Source organism: Lipotes vexillifer, unplaced genomic scaffold, assembly GCF_000442215.2.
Source record: "Lipotes vexillifer unplaced genomic scaffold, Lipotes_vexillifer_v1.1 scaffold104, whole genome shotgun sequence".
Taxonomy (NCBI): domain Eukaryota; kingdom Metazoa; phylum Chordata; class Mammalia; order Artiodactyla; family Lipotidae; genus Lipotes; species Lipotes vexillifer.
The window spans coordinates 2,820,797-2,843,613 of NW_006789458.1; the positions used below are offsets into that span (position 1 = coordinate 2,820,797).

The following is a 22,817-nucleotide window of genomic DNA, read 5'->3' on the forward strand; positions in this document are numbered from 1 at the left end:
ACCGCTCTTTCTTTCTTAATGATCAAAATACTTTCAAATGGGAATCAGGGTGGAACTGCTTTATATTAAATTCCTTTCTGTAGCTCATAGTGCCTTGGAGGAGCTTCAGTGTACTTTTCAGACAGGAGAAATGATTACTACTGTACTATCCTGGGACTTCAGTCCAGCTTGTGACTTGGGGGTGGGTGATTGGCAATCTTCTGTATAGCTGGCTTTGAAAGACTATGGGTAGGAGCTTCCCAGAAATGAGGAAGAAGGAAATGTTGTAGTTAGCCTTCTAGACTTTCTTTTTAAAAACAGTGATAATACTTATTAACAATGCTTAATAAAGCTTAAAACTGCTAGCAACTGTGGAATAACTTAAGAATTAAAGGCACTTCTTAGGCACTCCATATTTCAAGATGAAGCTCATGTGTATATCAGCCCAACTCTCTCTTTTCCTTATTTTAAACATTGGCCAAGATTATTCAGGCACTTTCTCCTTTTTGCTCTGATTGTTACACTAGGTTCCTTAAATACTACATGCTCGTTAGTTCATCCCAGAACTGACACCCACGCTTCTTACCTCATCTTCTGCCTCAGCTGCTCTTTCATCTGGATCATGATGGCATGTTACAGGGTTAATGCTGCTTTGCTTGCTTTGTTTGAAAAACTCCTTGATCATATTCATCAAAATATTCCCATGGTATTTTTAAGCAGTTAAAGAACTTTTGCCTTGGAATATGGTAATTTGGAGAACTGCCCTCTCATTCTCACATTGATATATCACGTAAATTTGTAAAATTTTCCATTGTGAGAGGCTCACTCAGGCCTGGCATTGGGCTGGCCATGTAGACTTTTTTATGGAATTATTTAATCCATAAGATTGGATCCTTGCTGTTTTACATGCCAACGCATTTTGGCATTCTGTTCAATTCTATCCCCAAGAAATAGCTTAGCCTAGGGTACTTCTGAAAATTGCTAAGGAAGGGATGGATCTAGGCAAGGGTCAAAACCCGTGGGATAAGATTTTGTAAAATAATGAGCATTATATGTGTAACCAGGGCACTTGAGTGATTCAACAGTGCTACCCATTGAAAGAAGAAATATGTTCATAAGTAGGTGAAAGTTTTTAATTCATAGAGAAGGGTGAAAAAGAGGACTGTGAAGGAAGATGAAAAGGAAAGGACATATGTTGTTCTAGTAGAGAGGAGAGTCGGCAGTGTAAACAAAATCTCAGTAGTCCCTTCTTACCATGGTTACTTCTACTTTGAAGTAGAATCCCCACCTTCCCTACTTTATTACTTTTTTCTCCTTTTTCGCCCCCCACCTTTTTAATTTTTAAATTAATTTCCTCTTTTCTGGGCTTCCCTCTCCAGCCCTCAGTGTGCCAGTCCTCTCCATAATTGGTTGTTATCCCACGTGGATGCAGTCCTGCCATGAATGCTCATGGCTTTTCTGACTGCTCTGCCTGCCCCTCACCAAGTGAGGACAGAGGGTCTTTCTCTGGGGTGTGCTTGAATATATGCTGAGCTGGCCTGCCCTGGCTCTTCTTCTAATACATATTAATGCTTTTTTCTTCCTGGCATATGAATACACGATCATTTGATCAGTTGTTGTTTTCAATGTTCTTTTTGTGCTGACAGAGAAAGAGATGACTTAATGTCTGCACTAGTTTCCGTGAGGAGCAGCTTGACAGAGGTGCAGCAAAGAGAAGTCATTGCTTATGAGCAGGTGAAACAAGCTGTGCAAATGACTGAGGAGGCCAACTTTGAGAAAACCAAGGCAAGTCTAATAAAATAAAGGCATGCCATAATTGCCTTTTTTTTCTTTTCTGAGTATTTGTTTGGTTATTCTCCATAACTAAACTCTTTTTTCCAAACACACGAAGTGAATACCAGTTTGTTAATGTTAACTTTCTAAATTAAACAAATTTGCTCTTTGGAGAATTCTTATTCCCCTGCAAATTCTCTTGCTGTATCACTATTGAAAGAATAGTATTTTTATGATGTGATACAGTACTTTGAGAGACTTGTATGCTTAATCTTTTTTATTTGCCAATAACTTTTAATGGGAAGTGAAACTATTAGCACCCATAGTCACCCATTTGTGTATGCTCATGTATGTGAAGACAGATGTTTTTCCTCTGTCCCTGGGAGAGTTTGAGAACATCCAGATATGCCACAATAATAATATATGTGTATTTAATCGCATCTTTAGCTATGAGTCTGTATCCATTGTGTGCTTAAGTCAAACACACTTAATGATAATGATAATGACAGTAATAGTTAACACTTAGTGATCAGGCAGTGTTCTAAGCACTTTGAATAGTAGGAGGTTACTGATGATTCATTGCTGTGTTTGGGGGCCACACCTTAAACCATTAAAGTTGCTATGTATTTTCCCTAAACACACTAGCCACGCTTCAAGTACTTAGTAGCCACGTGTAGCTAGTGATTACTGTATTGGTCAGTGCAGATATAGAACATTTCCATTATCACAAAAAATGCTTTAGATAGCATTGGTCTAAGCCATATAGTAGCATCACTATTTTATTAAACTATTGGGCTAATCACCTTTATATTAAGCTTCTCCTCAGTCATTGCCTTACCCATTTATCTCTGTCTGGATCATCTTTAACTCTTCCTAGACCATTTGACCCTCATAATGCCCCTATGCCTTTTGAAGCTTATGTTCATTCTGACCAAATGCCCTAATGTATTTTGTTTCCTCAAACACTCTTACGTCTTCATTTGGACTGACTCTAGCTGTCCCTTGCTGATGTTATGACCCTCAAAACCTCCAGTGAAGCCCTTTGCTGTTCATTTTATCTCATATGGCTGTGATGCAGGGGTCAGCAGTCATATCACCCCATACTGCCGTTTCCAGGCCTTTGCTTTCGTACCTACTCCTAACTCCTCTTTGAAATTAGTTTACCACTTCTCTTTGAGATCATCGTAGATTCTCCTCTCCCTAATTTTAGTCAATATAAACTCTCAATCTGGAAGACACTATTTGAAATTTTTTTTAAAGAAAATTATCCATCACTTGGGTTTATAAAATAGTTGTAAGATCTTTGACACTTTTTAAGAGCTTTAGTCTCTGACACTTTTCCCCCTTGTCTATGTCCTTTCAGACTGCTATAACAAAGACACCTTAGACAGGGTGGCTTAAACAACAAACATTTATTTCTCACAGTTCTGGGAAGTCCAAGATCAAGGCACTAGCAGATTCAGTGTTTGGTGAGAGCTGACCTTCTGGTTCATAAACAGCTGTCTTCTCACTGTGTCTTCACATGGTGGGAGGGGCAAGGGAACTCTTTGAAGTCTATTTTATAAGGGCACTAATCCCATTCATGAGGGCTCCACCTTCATGACCTAATCACCTCCCATAGGGCCCACCATCTAATTCCATCATATTGGGGGTTAGATTTCTACATGTGACTTCTGGAGAGGCACAAACATTCAGTCCATAGCACCCTCTACTTTATCTCTTTTCATCATTCTGAAAGGTTTCCACATCCATACTGTTAACATATGCAACATCTTAGTCCTGACACACTTTGCTTTCCTTAACTCTGACATTTTCTATGTTCTTCTGTAACTCCCACATGAACTGAAGGGTCCACGAGATCTCAAACTCTAAAACTGATCTCTCTGACCAGAGCCTTTTCTCACTCAGTGTCCTCATAACTGCCTCCAGTTCTTCTACCTCCGCTCATATCTCATTTTATCTATTATCTTCAGGCTGTTCCTCTTCCCTTTCCATTTAGATGTGAACTTTATGATCTCAAACTAAATTCATTATATTCACTTCATCAAAACAGCTGTGTGCTCTACTCACTGAATGGCACTTTTGTCCACTGTCATGCCCTGATTGGGAACTGGATGTCATCCTCTCCTTTGGCTTCCAACCAGTCACTAAATAGAAGTTTTAATTCCTGAAGTTTGCTTGAATTCTTTCCGCACTGTCACCTTTCTTGTTCAGGATACCATAATCTCTGGATTCATGAATTATAACATCCCTTGTCTCTTTTCCTTCACTCCATTCCCTACAATGCAGCTAGAAGTGATCTTTCTTCAAAGCAGATTTGATCATGTGACTCTCTGATTTAAAATCCATCAGTGATTTCCCACTGCCTTCAGGGTAATCTCCAAACTACTTCACATGCTTATGAGGTCTGTCCTAATGTGCTTCCTTTCGACCCTTTAGTGTCACTTTTTACTCTCCTCCAACAGACTCAGCCCCTGTCAGCTTGGAAAGGCAGTAGAATTTAGAGGTTGGGCATGGTCTTAGTAGAGTTAGCGAGACCTAGATTCAACTTCCAGCTCCACCATTCACCAGCTGTGTGACCTTGGGCAAGTTACTTAATTCTCTGTGCCTCAGTTTTTCTTCATTTGTGAAATGGAAATAATATCTGACACATAGGATTTTAATGAGGACTGTATTTTAAAATTTATATCTGTTATCTTATAGAAACTCTGGCACAAAATATTTCTTCAATAAGTAGTTGTGGTGATGGTGATGGCTATTAATCCCTGTGTTTATGCCATGTTTTTTCTAGCCTCTGGGTCTCTGTACATGCCATGCAAATTCTTCTCCACACCATTGCTTGGATATTTTCTTCATCCTTCATGCCACTGTCTCTAGAAAATCTCTGATCTCCCATGTCTACATTTGATGTACCTCTTATGTACTTTTAGAGCAGGGTTTCTCAACCTTGGCATGGTTGACATTTTGATGTACATAATTCTTTGTTTTAGAGATTGTCCTCCACGTTATAGAATATTTAGCAGCATCCCTGGCCTCTACCCACTAGATTCCAGTAGCACATCCCTCTCCCCCAAGTTCTGATAACCAAAGATATCTCCAGACACTGCCAGATGACCCCGAGGTGGGTGGTGCAGAATTGCCCCCAGTTGAGAACTACTCATTACAGCATTTATCAAAATGTATTATTATGGGTTATTTGTCTGTATCTTTCATTAAACTTTAAACTCTCTGGCAGGAAGTAACTTGTCCATCTTGTCACTATTAAATCCCTAGTATCTTACATAGTGTGTGGTAAGTAATAGGTATTCAGTAAATATCCGCTAAGGGAATTGCAGTGTGCTCTCAGTAACACTCTAGAATTCTGTTATTCTTACCTTTCCAATTTAACTACTTTACCAGTGCCACGTGAAAGTTAAGCCAAATCATACATGTTTTTCCTATCATTTTCAGCCTATCAAGTGTTACTGAGGGAAGGCATTTAAGAAAGCAACAGAATGAATTCCACAGGAGAGTAATACTGGTCACGTTCAGTGTATAAGTACTATTTAGCAATTCTTTTCCTTGCAGTTGACTACCACATATACTTTTCTAAATTTTATTTTATTTTATATTTTTTAACATCTTTATTGGAGTATAATTGCTTTACAATGTGTTAGTTTCTGCTTTATAACAAAGTGAATCAGCTATACATATACATATATCCCCATATCTCCTCCCTCTTGGGCCTCCCTCCGACCCTCCCTATCACATCCCGCTAGGTGGTGACAAAGCATTGAGCTGATCTCCCTGTGCTATGCGGCTGTTTCCCACTAGCTATTTTACGTTTGGTAGTATATATAAGTCCATGCCACTCTCTCACTTCGTCCCAGCTTACCCTTCCCCCTTCCCGTGTCCTCAGCCCATTCTCTATGTCTGTGTCTTTATTCCTGTCCTGCCCCTAGGTTCTTCAGAACCTTTTTTTTTTTTTTAGATTCCATATATATGTGTTAGCATACGGTATTTGTTTTTCTCTTTCTGACATACTTCACACTGTATAACAGACTCTCTGGCCATCCACATCACTACAGATAACTCAATTTCGTTTCTTTTTATGGCTGAGTAATATTCCATTATATATATGTACCACATCTTCTTTATCCATTAATCTGTCGATGGATACTTGGGTTGCTTCCATGTCCTCACTATTGTAAATAGAGCTGCAATGAACATTGTGGTATGTGACTCTTTTTGAATTATGGTTTTCTCAGGTTTTATATGACCAGTAGTGGGATTGCTGAGTCATATGGTAATTCTATTTTTAGTTTTTTAAGGAATCTTCATACAGTTCTCCATACTGGCTGTATCAATTTACATTCCCACCAACAGTGCAAGATGGTTCCCTTTTCTCCACACCCTCTCCAGCATTTATTGTTTGTAAATTTTTTGATGATGGCCATTCTGACCAGTGTGAGGTGATACCTCATTGTAGTTTTGATTTCCGTTTCTCTAATGATTAGTGATGTTGAGTATCCTTTCATGTGTTTGTTGGCCATCTGTATATCTTCTTTGGAGAAATGCCTATTTAGGTCTTCTGCCCATTTTTGGATTGGGTTGTTTTTGTTTTTTGTTTTTTTTTGATATTGACCTGCATGAGCTGCTTGTAAATTTTGGAGATTCATCCTTTGTCAGTTGTTTCATTTGCAAATATTTTCTCTCATTCTGAGGGTTGTCTTTTTGTCTTCTTTATGGTTTCCTCTGCTATTCAAAAGCTTTTAAGTTTCATTAGGTCCCATTTGTGTATTTTTATTTTTATTTCCATTTCTCTAGGAGGTGGGTCAAAAAGGATCTTGCTGTGATTTATGTCATAGAGTGTTCTGCCTATGTTTTCCTCTAAGAGTTTGATGGTGTCTGGCCTTACATTTAGGTCTTTAACCCATTTTGAGCTTATTTTTGTGTATGGTGTTAGGGAGTGTTCTAATTTCATTCTTTTACATGTAGCTGTCCAGTTTTCCCAGCACCACTTATTGAAGAAGCTGTCTTTTCTCCATTTTTCATTCTTGCCTCCTTTATCAAAAAGAAGGTGACCATATGTGCGTGGGTTTATCTCTGGGATTTCTATCCTGTTCCATTGATCTATATTTCTGTTTTTGTGCCAGTACCATACTGTCTTGATTACTGTAGCTTTGTAGTATAGTCTGAAGTCAGCCTGATTCTTCCAGCTCCATTTTTCTTTCTCAAGATTGCTTTGGCTATTCAGGGTCTTTCGTGTTTCCATACAAATTGTGAAATTTTTTGTTCCTTTTCTGTGAAAAGTGCCATTGGTAATTTGATAGGGATTGTGCTGAATCTGTAGATTGCTTTGGGTAGTATAGTCATTTTGACAATGTTGATTCTTCCAATTTAAGAACATGTTATATCTCTCCATGTGTCTGTATCATCTTTAATTTCTTTTATCAGTATCTTATAGTTTTCTGCATACAGGTCTTTTGTCTCCTTAGGTAGGTTTATTCTTAGCTATTTTATTCTTTTTGTTGCAGTGGTAAACGGGAGTGTTTCCTTAATTTCTCTCTCAGATTTTTCATCATTAGTGTATAGGAATGCCAGAGATTTCTGTGCATTAATTTTGTACCTGCTACTTTACAGATTCATTGATTAGCTCTAGTAGTTTTCTGGTGGCATCTTTAGGATTCTCTATATATAGTATCATGTCATCTGCAAGCAGTGACAGCTTTACTTCTTCTTTTCCGATTTGTATTCCTTTTATTTCTTTTTGTCTCTGATTGCTGTGGCTAAAACTTCCAAAACTATGTTGAATAAGAGTGGTGAGAGTGGGCAACCTTGTCTTGTTCCTGATCTTAGTGGAAATGCTTTCAGTTTTTCACCATTGAGAATGATGTTGGCTGTGGGTTTGTCATATATGGTGTTTATTATGTTGAGGTAAGTTCCCTCTATGCCTACTTGCTGGAGGGTTTTTATCATAAATGTGTTGAATTTTGTCAAAAGCTTTTTCTGCATCTATTGAGATGTTCATGTGGTTTTTCTCCTTCAATTTGTTCATATCACATTGATTGATTTGCGTATATTGAAGAATCCTTGCGTTCCTGGGATAAACCCCACTTGATCATGGTGTATGATCCTTTAAATGTGCTGTTGAATTCTCTTTGCTAGTACTTTGTTGAGGATCTATGTTCATCAGTGATATTGCCCTGTAGTTTTCTTTCTTTGTAACATCTTTATCTGATTTTGGTATCAGGGTGATGGTGGCCTTGTAGAATGAGTTTGGGAGTGTTCCTCCCTCTGCTATATTTTGGAATAGTTTGGGAAGGATAGGTGTTAGCTGTTCTCTAAATGTTTGATAGAATTCGCCTGTGAAGCCATCTGGTCCTGGGCTTTTGTTTGTTGGAAGATTTTATTATTTTTTTCCGTACGCGGGCCTCTCACTGTTGTGGCCTCTCCCATTGCAGAGCACAGGCTCCGGACGTGCAGGCTCCGCGGCCATGGCTCACAGGCCCAGCCGCTCCGCGGCATGTGGAATCTTCCTGGACTGGGGCACGAACCTGTGTCCCCTACATCGGCAGGCGGACTCTCAACCACTGCACCACCAGGGAAGCCCTGTTGGAAGATTTTTAATCACAGTCTCAATTTCAGTGCTTGTGATTGGTCTGTTTATATTTTCTATTTCTTCCTGGTTCAGTCTCAGAAAGTTGTGCTTTTCTAAGAATTTGTCCATTTCTTCCAGGTTGTTCATTTTATTGGCATATAGTTGATTGTAGTAGTCTCTCATGATCCTTTGTTTTTCTGCAGTGTCAGTTGTTACTTCTCCTTTTTAATGTCTACTTCTACTGATTTGAGTCTTTTGCCTTTTTTTCTTGATGAGTCTGGCTAATGGTTTGTCAGTTTTGGTTATCTTCTTAAAGAACCAGATTTTAATTTTATTGATCTTTGCTGTCGTTTCCTTCATTTCTTTTTCATTTATTTCTGATCTGATCTTTATGATTTCTTTCCTTCTGCTAACTTTCTGGGTTTTTTATTCTTCTTTCTCTAATTGCTTTAGGTGTAAGGTTAGGTTGTTTATTTGAGATGTTTCTTGTTTCTTGAGTTAGGATCATATTGCTATAAACTTCCCTGGTAGAGCTGCTTTTGCTGCATCCCATATGTTTTGGATCATCGTGTTTTCATTGTTATTTGTTTCTAGGTATTTTTTGATTTGCTCTTTGATTTCTTAACTGATCTGTTGGTTATTTAGTAGTGTATTGTTTAGCCTCCATGTGTTTGTATTTTTTTTACAGTTTTTTTCCTGTAATTGATATCTGCTCTCATAGCATTGTGGTCAGAAAAGATAGTTGATTTGATTTCAGTTTTCTAAAATTTACCAAGGCTTGATTTGTGACTCAGGGTATGATCGATCCTGGAGAATGTTCCATGAGCACTTGAGAAGAAAGTATATTCTGTTGTTTTGGGATGGAATGTCCCATAAATATCAATTAAGTCCATCTTGTTTAGTGTATCATTTAAAGCTTGTGTTTCCTTATTTATTTTCATTTTGGATGATCTGTCCATTGGTGAAAGTGGGGTGTTAAAGTCCCCTACTATGATTGTGTTACTGTCAGTTTCCCCTTTTATGGCTGTTAGCATTTGCCTTATGTATTGAGGTGCTCCTATGTTGGGTCCATAAATGTTTACAATTGTTTTATCTTCTTCTTGGATTGATCCCTTGATCATTATGTAGTGTCCTTCTTTGTCTCTTGTAATAGTCTTTATTTTAAAGTCTATTTTGTCTGATATGAGAATTGCTACTGCAGTTTTCTTTTGATTTCCATTTGCATGGAATATCTTTTTCCATCCTCTCACTTTCAGTCTGTATGTGTCCCTAGGTCTGAAGTGGGTCTCTCGTCAACAGCATATATATGGGTATTGTTTTTTTATCCATTCAGCCATTCTGTATCTTTTGGCTGAAGCATTTAATCCATTTACATTTAAGGTAATTATCGATATGTGTGTTCCTATTACCATTTTCATAATTCTTCTGGGTTTGTTATTGTAGGTCTTTTCCTTCTCTTGTGTTTCCTGCCTAGAGAAGTTTCTTTAGGATTTGTTGTAAAACTGGTTTGGTGGTGCTGAATTCTCTTAGGTTTTGCTTGTCTGTAAAGATTTTAATTTCTTCATCAAATCTGAATGAGATCCTTTCTGGGTAGAATAATCTTGGTTGTAGGTTTTTCCCTTTCATCACTTTAAATATGTCCTGCCACTCCCTTCTGGCTTGCAGTGTTTCTGCTGAAATATCAGCTGTTATCCTTACGGGGATTCCCTTGTATGTTATTTGTTGTTTTTCCCTTGCTGCTTTTAATATTTTTTCTTTGTATTTAATTTTTGATAGTTTGATTAATATGTGTCCTGGTGTGTTTCTCCTTGGATTTATCCTGTATGGGACTCTCTGAGCTTCCTGGACTTGATTGACTATTTCCTTTCCCATATTAGGGAACTTTTCTACCATAATCTCTTTAAATATTTTCTCAGTCCCTTTCTTTTTCTCTTGTTTTTCTGGGACCCCTATAATTCGAATGTTGGTGCGTTTTATATTGTCCCATAAGTCTCTAGGACTGTCCTCAATTCTTCTCATTTTGTTTTTCTTTATTCTGCTCTGCGGTAGTTATTTCCACTATTTTGTCTTCCAGGTCACTTATGCATTCATCTGCCTCAGTTATTCTGCTATTGATTCCTTCTAGAGAATTTTTCATTTCATGTATTGTGTTGTTCATCGTGTCTTTGCTCTTTAGTTCTTATAGGTCCTTGTTAAACGTTTCTTGTATTTTCTTCATTCTATTGCCAAGATTTTGGATCACCTTTACTATCATTACTCTGAATTCTTTTTCAGGTAGACTACCTATTTCCTTTTCATTTGTTTGGTCTGGTGGGTTTTTACCTTGCTCCTTCATCTGCTGTGTTTCTCTCTGTCTTCTCATTTTGCTTAACTTACTGTGTTTGCAGTCTCCTTTTTGCAGGTTGCAGGTTCGTAGTTCCTGCTGTTTTTGGTGTCTGCCCTCAGTGGCTGATGTTGGTTCAGTGGATTGTGTAGGCTTCGTGGTGGAGGGGACTTTGCCTGTGTTCTGGTGGATGAGGCTGGATCTTGTCTTTCTGGTGGGCAGTACCACGTCCAGTGGTGTGTTTTGGGGTGTCTGTGACCTTATTATGATATTAGGCAGCCTGTCTGCTAATGAGTGGGGTTGTGTTACTGTCTTGCTAGTTGTTTGGCATTGGGTTTCCAGCACTGTAGCTTGCTGATCGTTGAGTGGAGCTAGGTCTTAGCATTGAGATGGAGATCCCTGGGAGAGCTTTCACTGTTTGATATTACATGGAGCCGAGAGGTCTCTGGTGGACCAGTGTCCTGAACTCAGCTCTCCCACCTCAGGGGCACAGGCCTGACACCCAGCTAGAGCACCAAGACCCTGTCAGCCACATGGCTCAGAAGAAAAGGGAGGAAAAAAAGAAAGAAAGAAAGAAAAATAAAATCATTTTATTAAAATAAAAAATTATTAAAGATAAAAAAATTAAAAAGTAATAAAAAAGAAAGAAAGAAAGTAAGAAGAGAGCAACCAAACCTAAAAACAAATCCACCAACAACAAGCACTAAAAACTATACAAAAAAACAAAGAAAAATAACGGATAGATAGAACCTTAGGACAAATGGTAAAAACAAAGCTATACAGACAAAATCACACAAAGAAGCATATACATACACACTCACAAAAAGAGAAAAGGGAAAAAATATATATATCTATATATATTTAAAAAAGGAGGAAGAAAGCAACTGAATCAATAAACAAATCTACCAATGATAATAAACTCTAAATACTAAACTAAGATAAACATAAAACCAGAAACAAATGAGATGCAGAAAACAAACCCTAAGTCTACAGTTGCTCCCAAAGTCCACAATCTCAATTTGATGATTCATTGCCTATTCAGGTATTCCACAGATGCAGGGTACATCAAGTTGACTGTGGAGATTTAATCTGCTGCTCCTGAGGCTGCTGGGAAAGATTTCCCTTTCTCTTCTTTGGTGGCACAGCTCCTGGGGTTCAGCTTTGGCTTTGGCCCCGCTTCTGCGTGTAGGTCCCCTGAGGGCATCTTTTGGGAAGTCTGATACCTTGTGCCAGCGTTCAGTAGGTGTTCTGTAGGAGTTGTTCCACATGTGGTTGTATTTCTGATGTATTTGTGGGGAGGAAGGTGATCTCCATTTCTTACTCCTTCACCTTCTTGAAGGTCTCCCTACCGCATGTACTTTAGACTAGACAGGAATGTCACTTTGTTCACTTTCCCACCTCCACTCTTAGCACCTCACTCTCAATAGCTGACCTACTTTACTGAGATCACAACCAACTGACAAGAGCCTCATCAACACTTTCTCATCCCTCAAATGTGTCTTCTCATTTTTTTCTTTCTTATCTGGTCCTCTTACTTCCCAAGATGAATCTCTCTAAGTTCTTGATATCTCCTACTTCTAGGGTTTCAGGGACATTGAGACATTTGTTATCACATCTTTCTTGTATCTTCCATCCTTCATTCTCCATTGTTTTTACCTTTGTAGCTTTCCATTCACTTCTGAACACATTGCAGTCAGTCTTTTAACAAATTGTAGTCTGATTTCATGCTACTGAATTGGTCACATTATGGTCACCAGTCACTTCCTGATTACTAAACCCAGTGACTTCATCTCAGTCCTCATTTGACCCAACTCCAGGAAGACATTAACTGTACTAGCATAACATATCATTATTTCCCCTTGATTAATCTGATATTTCACTCTGTGGGTCCTCTTTGCATTGCTCTTGTCTATTCTTCGACGTGTCTTTTAACTTGTTTTCCACAAGCCTAGAATGCAGACATTCCTCAGTCAGTTCCTAGCCGTACAGCCATGTTGCCCTAATTTCCAGGACTTTGTGTCTCCCCCTCACTTGACAAACCTCCACATTGTGCCTTTAGCTCTAAGAACTTCTCTGTGCCCCAGACCTACATTTCTTGCTTCTACTAGACCTCTTTTATGGATGATATGCCATTAGCATCTGAAACTCTACACCACCAAATTGTAAATTCTCTCCTCCTTACTGTCTATCACTCCTTTTCCTTCTACAATTTTCTGTATTATCTTTTCTCAGATAATGGTATTATCATCTTACCAACAGCCCTGGCTTGGAACCTTTAAAATATCTTGGGTCCTCCCCATTCCTCACTGTCAACATCCAATCAGTTATCAAACTCTCACCATATCTTCGAAAACCCCTACTAAGTTATGCCCGCAGCTTCCATACCTATACTCCTGCTCTGGTTCAAGTCTTCACATACTCTTATGCGGCCTATTGCAATAGCCTTCTAATTGGTCTCCCTCAGGTCTCTTTCAATTCCAGTATATCTTTCATATTGCTGCCAAAGTTTTCCTAAACTGTAAATCTCCCTGTTCAGGCAGCTCTTTTCTTGCAGTAGAATAAAAGACAAATCCTTAGCATGACCTTCCAGATCTTTCACAGTATGGTCCCACTCTAACTTTTCTAGCCTTATCTTTCACTACAAGTTTTCATATAACCTATGCTGTTTCTATAACATGACCTACAATTGACTATTTCCATGAATTTGCTCATGCTGTACTTTTCTGCACTGTATCCATCTGTGAAGTATCTATTCATTCTTTGAGGGGCAACTCAGATGGCAGTCTTCCCAGAAGTTTTCCCCAGCACCTTCTTGTTTGAATTAATCTCTTCCTTCTCTGTATTCCTAGTGAGCTGTGTATAATTTTTGTGGCTGTTTACATAGCCCTCTCCACCAGAAGACCTTAAAAACCAGGTCTGTGACATCTATCATTGTATTCTTCACATGGCCATTTACATATTAATTGTACAATAAATGTTGTTGAACTGAAGTAAAGTTAATTATTAACTTTAAATATTAGTATGAATTTTTGTAATTAATGCTTTTAAAATCTTAATGGTTAAGAGCTAGAAAGGCTATTGTGTATTGTAAATCTATTTTTCACTGAGTTAGTAATAATTCAAGGATTGATTTCTAAGCAGTTTATAAAATGCAGTGCAAGTCTGGTAGTTTTTATCTCTAAGGTATGTTAAAATATATTGGGGAGAAAGTATTTGCAAACGAAGAAACTGACAAAGGATTAATCTCTGAAATATACAAGCAGCTCATGCAGCTCAATATCAAAAAAACAACCCAATCCAAAAATGGGCAGAAGACATAAATAGACATTTCTCCAAAGAAGATATACAGATTGTCAACAAACACATGAAAAGATGCTCAACATCACTTATCATTAGAGAAATGCAAATCAAAACCAAAATGAGGGCTTCCCTGGTGGCACAGTGGTTGAGAGTCCGCCTGCCGATCCTCCAGTCTGGGAGGATCCCACATGCCGCGGAGCGGCTGGGCCCGTGAACCATGGCCGCTGAGCCTGCGTGTCCAGAGCCTGTGCTCCACAACGGGAGAGGCCATGGCAGTGAGAGGCCCAAGTACCACAAGAAAAAAAAAAAAAAAAAAAAAAAAAAAGAGGTATCATCTCACACTGGTCAGAATGTCCATCACTAAAAAATCTACAAACAATAAATGCTGGAGAGGGTGTGGAGAAAAGAGAACCCTCCTGCACTGTTGGTGGGAATGTAAATTGATACAGCCACTATGGAGAACAGTATAGAGGTTCCTTAAAAAACTAAAAATACAACTACCAAATGACCCAGCAATCCCACTACTGGGCACATACCCTGAGAAAACCATAATTCAAAAAGAGACATGTACCACCATGTTCATTGCCGCACTATTTATGATAGTCAGGGCATGGAAGCAACCTAAATGTCCATCGACAGATGAATGGATAAAGATGTGGCAGATACATACAGTGGAATATTACTCTGCCATAGAAAGAAACGAAATTGAGTTATTTGTAGTGAGGTGGATGGACCTACAGTCTTTCATAAAGAGTGAAGTAAGTCAGAAAGAGAAAAACAAATACCATATGCTAACGTGTATATATGGAATCTAGAAGAATGGTACTGATGAACCTAATAGCAGGACAGGAATAAAGACGCAGATGTAGAGAATGGACTTGAGGACGCCAGGGGGGAAGGGGAAGCTGGGACGAAGTGAAAGAGTAGCGTTGACATATATACACTATGAGTTGTAAAATGGATAGCTAGTGGGAAGCTGCTGCATAGCACAAGGGGATCAGCTCGGTGCTTTGTGACGACCTAGATGGGTGGGAGAGGGAGGGTGGGAGGGAGGCTCCAGAGGGAGGGGATATGGGGATGTATGTATACATATAGCTGACTCACTTTGTTGTACAGCAGAAACTAACACAACATTGTAGCAATTATACTCCAGTAAAGATGTATAAAAAAAAGTATTAGGAATTTTGCTTTCTGCGATTAAAAAGTGAAACAGCATACATGTTTTAATTTTAAAACCAACTACTTTATTACTGAGTTATGAAATGGTTACTTTCTTCTTATAGTTCCTTAACATTTGTTGCCACCTAGTGTTCTATTTTGCATATTGCATGCTAAATAAGTAGAAGCAATTACATTACATTAATATTGTATTATATCATGTCATATCATATTCAGTCCTCCCTCTTTATCCATGCGGGATTGGTTCCAGGACAGAAATCTGTGACTGGTTGAAACCTTGGATGCAGAAACTGTGAATACAGAACCTGCAGATAAGGGCAGACTATATGTACTTTTACAGTGGCAATGAAAACACCTGAGAATTTTATCAGAAAATAAATCTATAACATGAGAAAATTATAATGCCATTCATGGATTCAGTTGTGTACTGCTCCGCGGTACGTGGGATCTTCCCGGACCAGGGCATGAACCCGTGTCCCCTGCATCGGCAGGCGGACTTTCAACCACTGCGCCACCAGGGAAGCCCTAAAGAAACACTTTTTAAAAAATACCAACCCAGAAGGTTGAATAAATGTCCCCCGAAACTTTTTTTTTCCTTTTTAAGTATTCAAATTATTGTTTTCCTTAGACTACCTGCGCCACCGGAAGCCCTAAAGAAACACTTTTTAAAAAATACCAACCCAGAAGGTTGAATAAATGTCCCCCGAAACTTTTTTTTTCCTTTTTAAGTATTCAAATTATTGTTTTCCTTAGACTACAGCGGAATCAGAAAGGCACGAATTAGAAACCCAGAGTAAAAGGAAAATCAGAAAATCCTTGAGCATTTGATTGCAAGCACAAATGTAGAATATAATGTTTCTTGATATGTACATTATCTTCCACAAGACAAAAACAAATTATAAATATCTTGAAAATGGGAGATAGGGATAGTCTGACTGATAGGTTCCTAGTAAGGATAAGTTTATAAATTAATAATCAGTAGTTTGCATTATTTGTAAATTAAATGCCTAAAACATGTTGAAAATCATTGTTGTGGGCTATGTTTCATAAAAATGAAAGCATTTTCATAAATTTTTAAGTTTATGTTCATAAGTGTGGACTCTATTATTCCTCATAATTCTTTAATCCTATAATCATGAATTCTTTGATCACAAGGATATCTAGGAACCTAACCCTAGCACTTGGGAAGGACTTTTATATTTCCTAAAAGAGTTTCCCTATTTTAAGAATTGAGGTGACTAGGTACAGATTTATTTTGGAAAATGTTTTGACTCCATTAAGATAGTAATGCATACTTTTTGGTTTAATAAAACCAGGACTGGGAATATCAAGTCCAATAAATTATGTTTTGAAAAATGTGTTACTGTGGCCAACAAAGAATGACCACAAATAAATTTCCCAGAAAAGAAAAGGCCCTTTGAAGATTGAGTCTACTGGAGGGTGAGGGTTGTGTAAATCCCCAACTCCCCAAGACCTACAGCCATTTCCACCAAGAAAGAGATTGTGCTCAGGGAAAGAAAGGAGCCATGACCTTGGGAACTACTAGGAGAAATGGCAGCCACAGATCTCAAACTAACTTGGTCACCTGTGAAGATCCATCAGTTAATTGGGTTGGCCAAACATCTTACGGAAAAACCCAAACAAAATTTTTGTTCAATAGTCTTTGAGGATTCGGTTATATGCCTTTACTGAATGATTATATGGAGTATAATCAGGGAGTACTGAGTCATCTGGGATTCTGAAAACTAGGAGAGTAAGTCTTAGAATTAAAAGACAAAGCTTTAATGGAAAGAATGTATAAATATTTATTTAGTAAACCCAAATCTTGTATATGAGGACCATTGTAAGATTAAATGACTTTTCTAATTCTAAATGTTACTTAATATTTTCTTCATTGTGACCAGACATATATATTAAAATCAAAACAAATAAAAACAAAAGCTATTTTATATGGAATCATTGGCTACAAACCGAGAGTGATCAATATCCAGTTTTTAACCTAATATTTTTATTCAGTGTTTCGTCACTGCTTTCATACTCACCATCACCTCTCAGTGGTGGCTACTCCTCATAGAAGGCCATCCATGAAATCAAGGCTTCAGCAATGGTTTTGTTTAAGTGATTTACAACTTCTCACTTGTGCTTTTTGTTTATATCATCTTAGCATTAGGCCTCTTACCTGTCAGGATCATTTAACTGTTCCTTGTTCTTGAATTGATTGAACTCTTTGAATTGACTCTTGAGTTGCTCTTCATGTTAACCTGATCTTCAGCAGTTCCTTCCACTGTTCCTGTACCTAATAAGGTTGATTCCTGAGTTTTTATTCAATGAAAAACCTTCTGATTAAATATATTAGTTTATATTCCATAATCATTTTAGTCTTTCATGATATTCATATATCAGTGAACATTATGAACATTTTTATTAGGTTCATAAAAAATATTTTACACAAGAGCAAGTGTGTTCTGAAGCGCAAAAATCTCTAATTCATAGTATTTCAAGCTCCAAGGGTTTAAATTATAGAAAAATTATGCTTTTCCATTTCTTTTAAAATCTGATGTAAAATTTTATTTTCCAGACATTTTCAACTAGAATTGGACTTGGGACTAAACTCCCTAGGAGAATCTTTTCTCAGACGTTTTATTTGCTTATCAGTTAATCTGGGACAGTTGCATTTTATCCTCATTTTTTATGCCTAGGAGTATAGAACATTTCCAGAAGAGTTTGAAAGAAATTAGGGTTTAATGCTCTCATGATAAAAAGAAGAAAATTCACATATCCTAGATATTTATTGTCTATATTTATTATAGCTTTCACCAGAGGGAAGCATAGCAATGCATAGAGCTTACAGTGCTTACTGAGACTGCTTCTATCTCCATTAACAACAACTGTGACTATCAAATTATAATTACATAGTATATAAGTCATATGAGACTTGAGTTTCTTTCTCTCAATTCAGGGGAACACATAGAGGTTGAGTGAGGAGGATATAATGAGGAGCCACTGGGATGAGACTAAGACACCATAGTATGACTCAGATTTTCTATGTCAAGCACCTTAATTTTATTTTTTTCTTGAGATTTTGAATTTAGTTTATTATTGTGTGTTATGCATAATGATATTGTAAATATAGCCAAAAGGAAGTTAGAGAATTTACTTCTGGAAATTCAGAGTGGGAAATTTAAACTAAAGGACAATTATCGACTTTTAAATTGCCAGAAATGAAATATAACACTTCTCATTTTACAAAACTAGGTAGTAAATGCTGTTTTGAGTCTTTCCTTATCTAAACTTATTACCTAATTTTTACTTTAGTTATATATGTAAGGAGAGTGAACCAAATCTTATCGTACTTATATTTAAGGAAACTCAGTTATTATATAATGTTAAACAGTAAATGCCTGTATGTAATGATAAATACATCTCATCTTAAAATTTTGATCTGTTTATCATTTAAAGTACAAATAAGTTTTAACCATGTCTAGATGAAAAATCAGTTAAATTAGATACTTATATATTTCTTGTAGTATAAACATGATATATAATTGAAAATACTAGAACGCTTGGTTTTTCTGGTCCCCTTTTATAAAATTCAGACTCCTCTGTGGCCCTTATCAAGGTTTGTTACCTGAATTTTCTTAGTTGATTAGTTAATATAGCCTTAATTGTGCAAACTGAAGTATGTGAATAAATACAGCATTTGAATACATGTAACATTTGAATACATGTAACATATGAATCAGTTAAGTGGTGTTTACAAACAAATATAAAAATATTCTTTACTTTGACTTTACAGTGAGTTGTAACTATTTTAAATAAAATCAAAGCTTAATTGTCTCATTTCCCTCTTATTTCTTCTAAATTCTAAGGTCCTATTTCACTCTGTCTTATTCTGGCAGGCTTTAATCCAGTGCGAACAGTTGAAGAATGAACTGGAGAGGCAGACAGAGCGACTTGAGAAAGAACTCGCATCTCAGCGAGAAAAAAGAGCCTTTGAGAAAGAGATGATGAAAAGAGAAATAACAAAAGAAAGAGAGGACATGGGCTCAAAGGTATTTAAACGGTTCAATTTGTTATCGACATTGCAGAAGAAATGTTTGTGGTGATATAATTGATGAGTCTACAGGCTGCAATTCTTGAATGATCTTTATTTAAAAATTTTTTTAAATATCTTTATTGAAGTATAATTGCTTTACAATGTTGTGTTAGTTTCTGTTGTACAACAAAGTGAATCAGCTATGAGTATACATATATCCCCATATCACCTCCCTCTTGAGCCTCGCTCGAATGATCTTACATGTTTAAACCATTTAAGTAGTCAAGTTGCTTATAACTTAGAGTTCATAAAAATTTTCTATTCTTGTGTGTTTCTCAATAAAAGTTATATTCTCTGACCTTTCCAAAGAAAATAATCAATTAGATTTCATGATAGGAAAATGTGAAATTTACTCTAATCCTGCCATTCTGTTTGATTCCCTTTCTGTTTGTCAGAGGAGAGCAGGTGCTCTACAGATATCCAGATTTTATTTCAAGCTTGGTTAAATCAAGGAGAGATGACTCCCCCATTTCATCCCTCACTCCTAAATTAGCTTTAAGAAGGTAAAACACTTGTAAGAAACCAAGTAACCAAAACAAAAAGTGATGATATACTCTGTACAAAATAGGTTCTAACAAATTACATGATGAATAATGACTATAACCAGATGAATACATGGAAGGGAGAAATTAGAGTCAAAAGGAACAGATAACATGAGATGGGCAGTGTTTGAAAAACCGTAACAAGCTAGAATACAGAGTTTATTGGAACCTAGCTTTAAAGTTGCTACAGTTGAATAAAATTGAGCAAGATGTGGTCCCTGAAGTAACCCAAACAATGGTTACATGTTCTGTTTTTACAAAGCAGGCTCACAGCTTATACCCTACATGCTGTCTTAAACATGTGGTAATTAACTCATTCAGCAAATATCTACTGAGTATCTGCCATGTGTAAGGCAGTGTGTAAGCCTAAGGCTATATAAAGAGAAAAATCACAAATTCTGCCCAGTGAGTTTTAAGTCTTACCTTACCTGAGCCAAGGTAAACTCCCTCGTTTTCTTATCCTTTTTTAAAAAATTGTGCCTGTCAAAACCTACTTATAGGTCAGTCTAATTATCTACATTTTCTGACCTGGATTGGTGATCTCAGCTAGTGAAGAAAAATCCTATAATCTTGCAGATGACACCACCATACACTTATGGTTCAACGTCCACCATTCTGTTGGTGCTTTCATACAATGGAATATTACTCAGCCACAAAAAGAAACGAAATTGAGCTATTTGTAATGAGGTGGATAGACCTAGAGTCTGTCATACAGAGTGAAGTAAGTCAGAAAGAGAAAGACAAATACTGTATGCTAACACATATATATGGAATTTAAGAAAAAAAAATGTTATGAAGAACCTAGGGGTAAAACAGGAATAAAGACACAAACCTACTGGAGAACAGACTTGAGGATATGGGGAGGGGGAAGGGTGAGCTGTGATAGGGCGAGAAAGAGACATGGACATATATATACTAACAAACGTAAGGTAGATAGCCAGTGGGAAGCAGCCGCATGGCACAGGGATACCGGATCGGTTCTTTGTGGCTGCTGGGAGGGGTGGGATAGGGAGGGTGGGAGGGAGGGAGACAAAAAGGGAAGAGATATGGAAACATATGTATATGTATAACTGATTCACTCTGTTATAAAGCAGAAACTAACACACCATTGTAAAGCAATTATACCCCAATAAAGATGTTAAAAAAAAAAAAATTGGAGGTCCTGGGAATGTGGTAGTCACAGGACCAATGCAGTTACTTCATGAAGTTTATAGACTTGTGGGAGAGGTAGACATTAAACACATACTTCCACAAATGAGTTTTTACCACTATGATAAAGGCATGAAGGTATGGTACAGAGTAACATGAGAATGTGTAACAGGCAAATGTAACTTAGTCTGGGCAGTCATGGAAGACTTTCCTAAGAAAGAGGATTTGTAAATGAGGCTCAAAAGAGTTGAGTAGGAGTGGTCAGGTGAAGAGTTGAGGGGAAGAGTTTCAGACCCAGGAAAACAACACTCGCAAGGCTCTGAAGCTAGAAAGCATCATACTTTCTAGGAATTTAGAAAGTGGAAGATGAGTTTGGAGAAGTATGCAAGGACCAAATCATGAATGGTCTTAAAATCCATGTGAAAGGTTTTAAATGTTATCCAAAAGTGAAGGGAAACCATTGAATGGCTGTAAATTGGGCAGTGTCATGATCTCATTTATATTTGAGAAAAATCATCTGTTAATAGATTTGAAGGAGGACCAGAATAAAGCCCTGGAGATCAGGTGGGAGGTAATTATAGGAGTCTAGGTGGGAAGTGTTGTTATCTAAGACACATTTTTCAAGGACTATTTCAAATCACTTTTATTCCCCTCAAATTCTCTACCATACCACCTCTCCCCTCATTCTCAGCAGAGAGCCTTACTTCCCTAACAAAGAAAGTTGACAGCCATTAGATGGTAATCACCTTATTTATCTCCCCCTCACCTCTGCCTAAAGTAAAATTTCACCTGTACTGCAACGTGTCAGAATGGGGGTGGCTTAATCCTAAACCTTTCCTCTTGTTCTGAATCCCATCCTCTTCCACCACCTCAGGGACCTATTTCCATTAGTTCCCCACTCTCTTCTGAATCTTCAACCTTTGTCCTTCACTATAGCCTTTTCCTTATCACCAGGAAAATAGTCTCAAACTTCTCTCACCTGTTGAAAGAAACAATCTTTCTTCTAATCCAGTCATTCTCAATCTTGGCTACACAGAAGTTCCAAAACTCTCATTGCCCAATCTACATCCCAAACGAATTATGGGGGAATATCTGAGGGTAGGATCTAGGGGTCAGTATTTTAAAAAATTGTCCAGGTGATTCCAATGTGTGGCCAAGGCTGGAAGCCACCTTAGTAATTCCATATCCCTCTTTACTCTTCCCCTTAATAGTCGTTTCTTGAAAGATTTGTCCATACATGTTATCTTCATTTTCTTACCGCTCATTCACTCTTTAGCCCACTACATTTCAGCTTCTGTGCCCATAGCCAATGAAATTACCATTGCTGTGTTCACTGGAGACCTCCTTGTGCTATTTTTAGTGAATACTTTTTCGTTCTTATTCTCCTTAAAAGGTTCTGTTTCTTTGATTTCTCTGAATTATATTCTTGATTTGGGAGAATGATGATGTGTGCCTTTTAGGTTACTCTGAGTTTAAGCTGCCTTTGAGATAATGAAGGAGACACATCCAGAAAGCACCTTGATAGGAGGTTCTAGAGTTTAGCAGAGAGCTTTAGATTTAGATGTCTTTAGCACTACTGTGGCTTTAATTTCATATATGTGGTATTGGTTCCTAAATCTTTAGCTCTCTAGTGAGCTCCCAAACCAGCTGCACTTCCCATCTTCCCTCTCATAGTAGAACTACTATTCATTCATCCATTTGCCCAACTCAGAAATCTTGCTGTCATCCTTGTTTCCTCCTTCTCCCTCACCCTGTACATCAAGTCACCAAGTTCTAGAGTTTCAGGCCCTTACCGATTTTACATTGCCCTGTCTCTCCATCCCACTGCTCTCCATATCTCACCCTTGGGTGATTCCTACAGCCCCAAGTGGTAGAAGCCCCTTGCTTCTAGTCTCA

General features: G+C 37.6%; 1 protein-coding gene across 1 annotated transcript in view; it reads left to right on the plus strand.

Annotated features, from left to right (window-relative positions):
- The window catches only part of SDCCAG8 (SHH signaling and ciliogenesis regulator SDCCAG8), a 265,480-nt gene that overhangs the window by 61,638 nt on the left and 181,025 nt on the right, over window positions 1-22,817 (plus strand). The window contains 2 exon segments of the mRNA XM_007462638.1: window positions 1,626-1,764; window positions 19,034-19,186. Of these exon segments, the coding sequence (XP_007462700.1) occupies window positions 1,626-1,764; window positions 19,034-19,186 (292 nt within the window).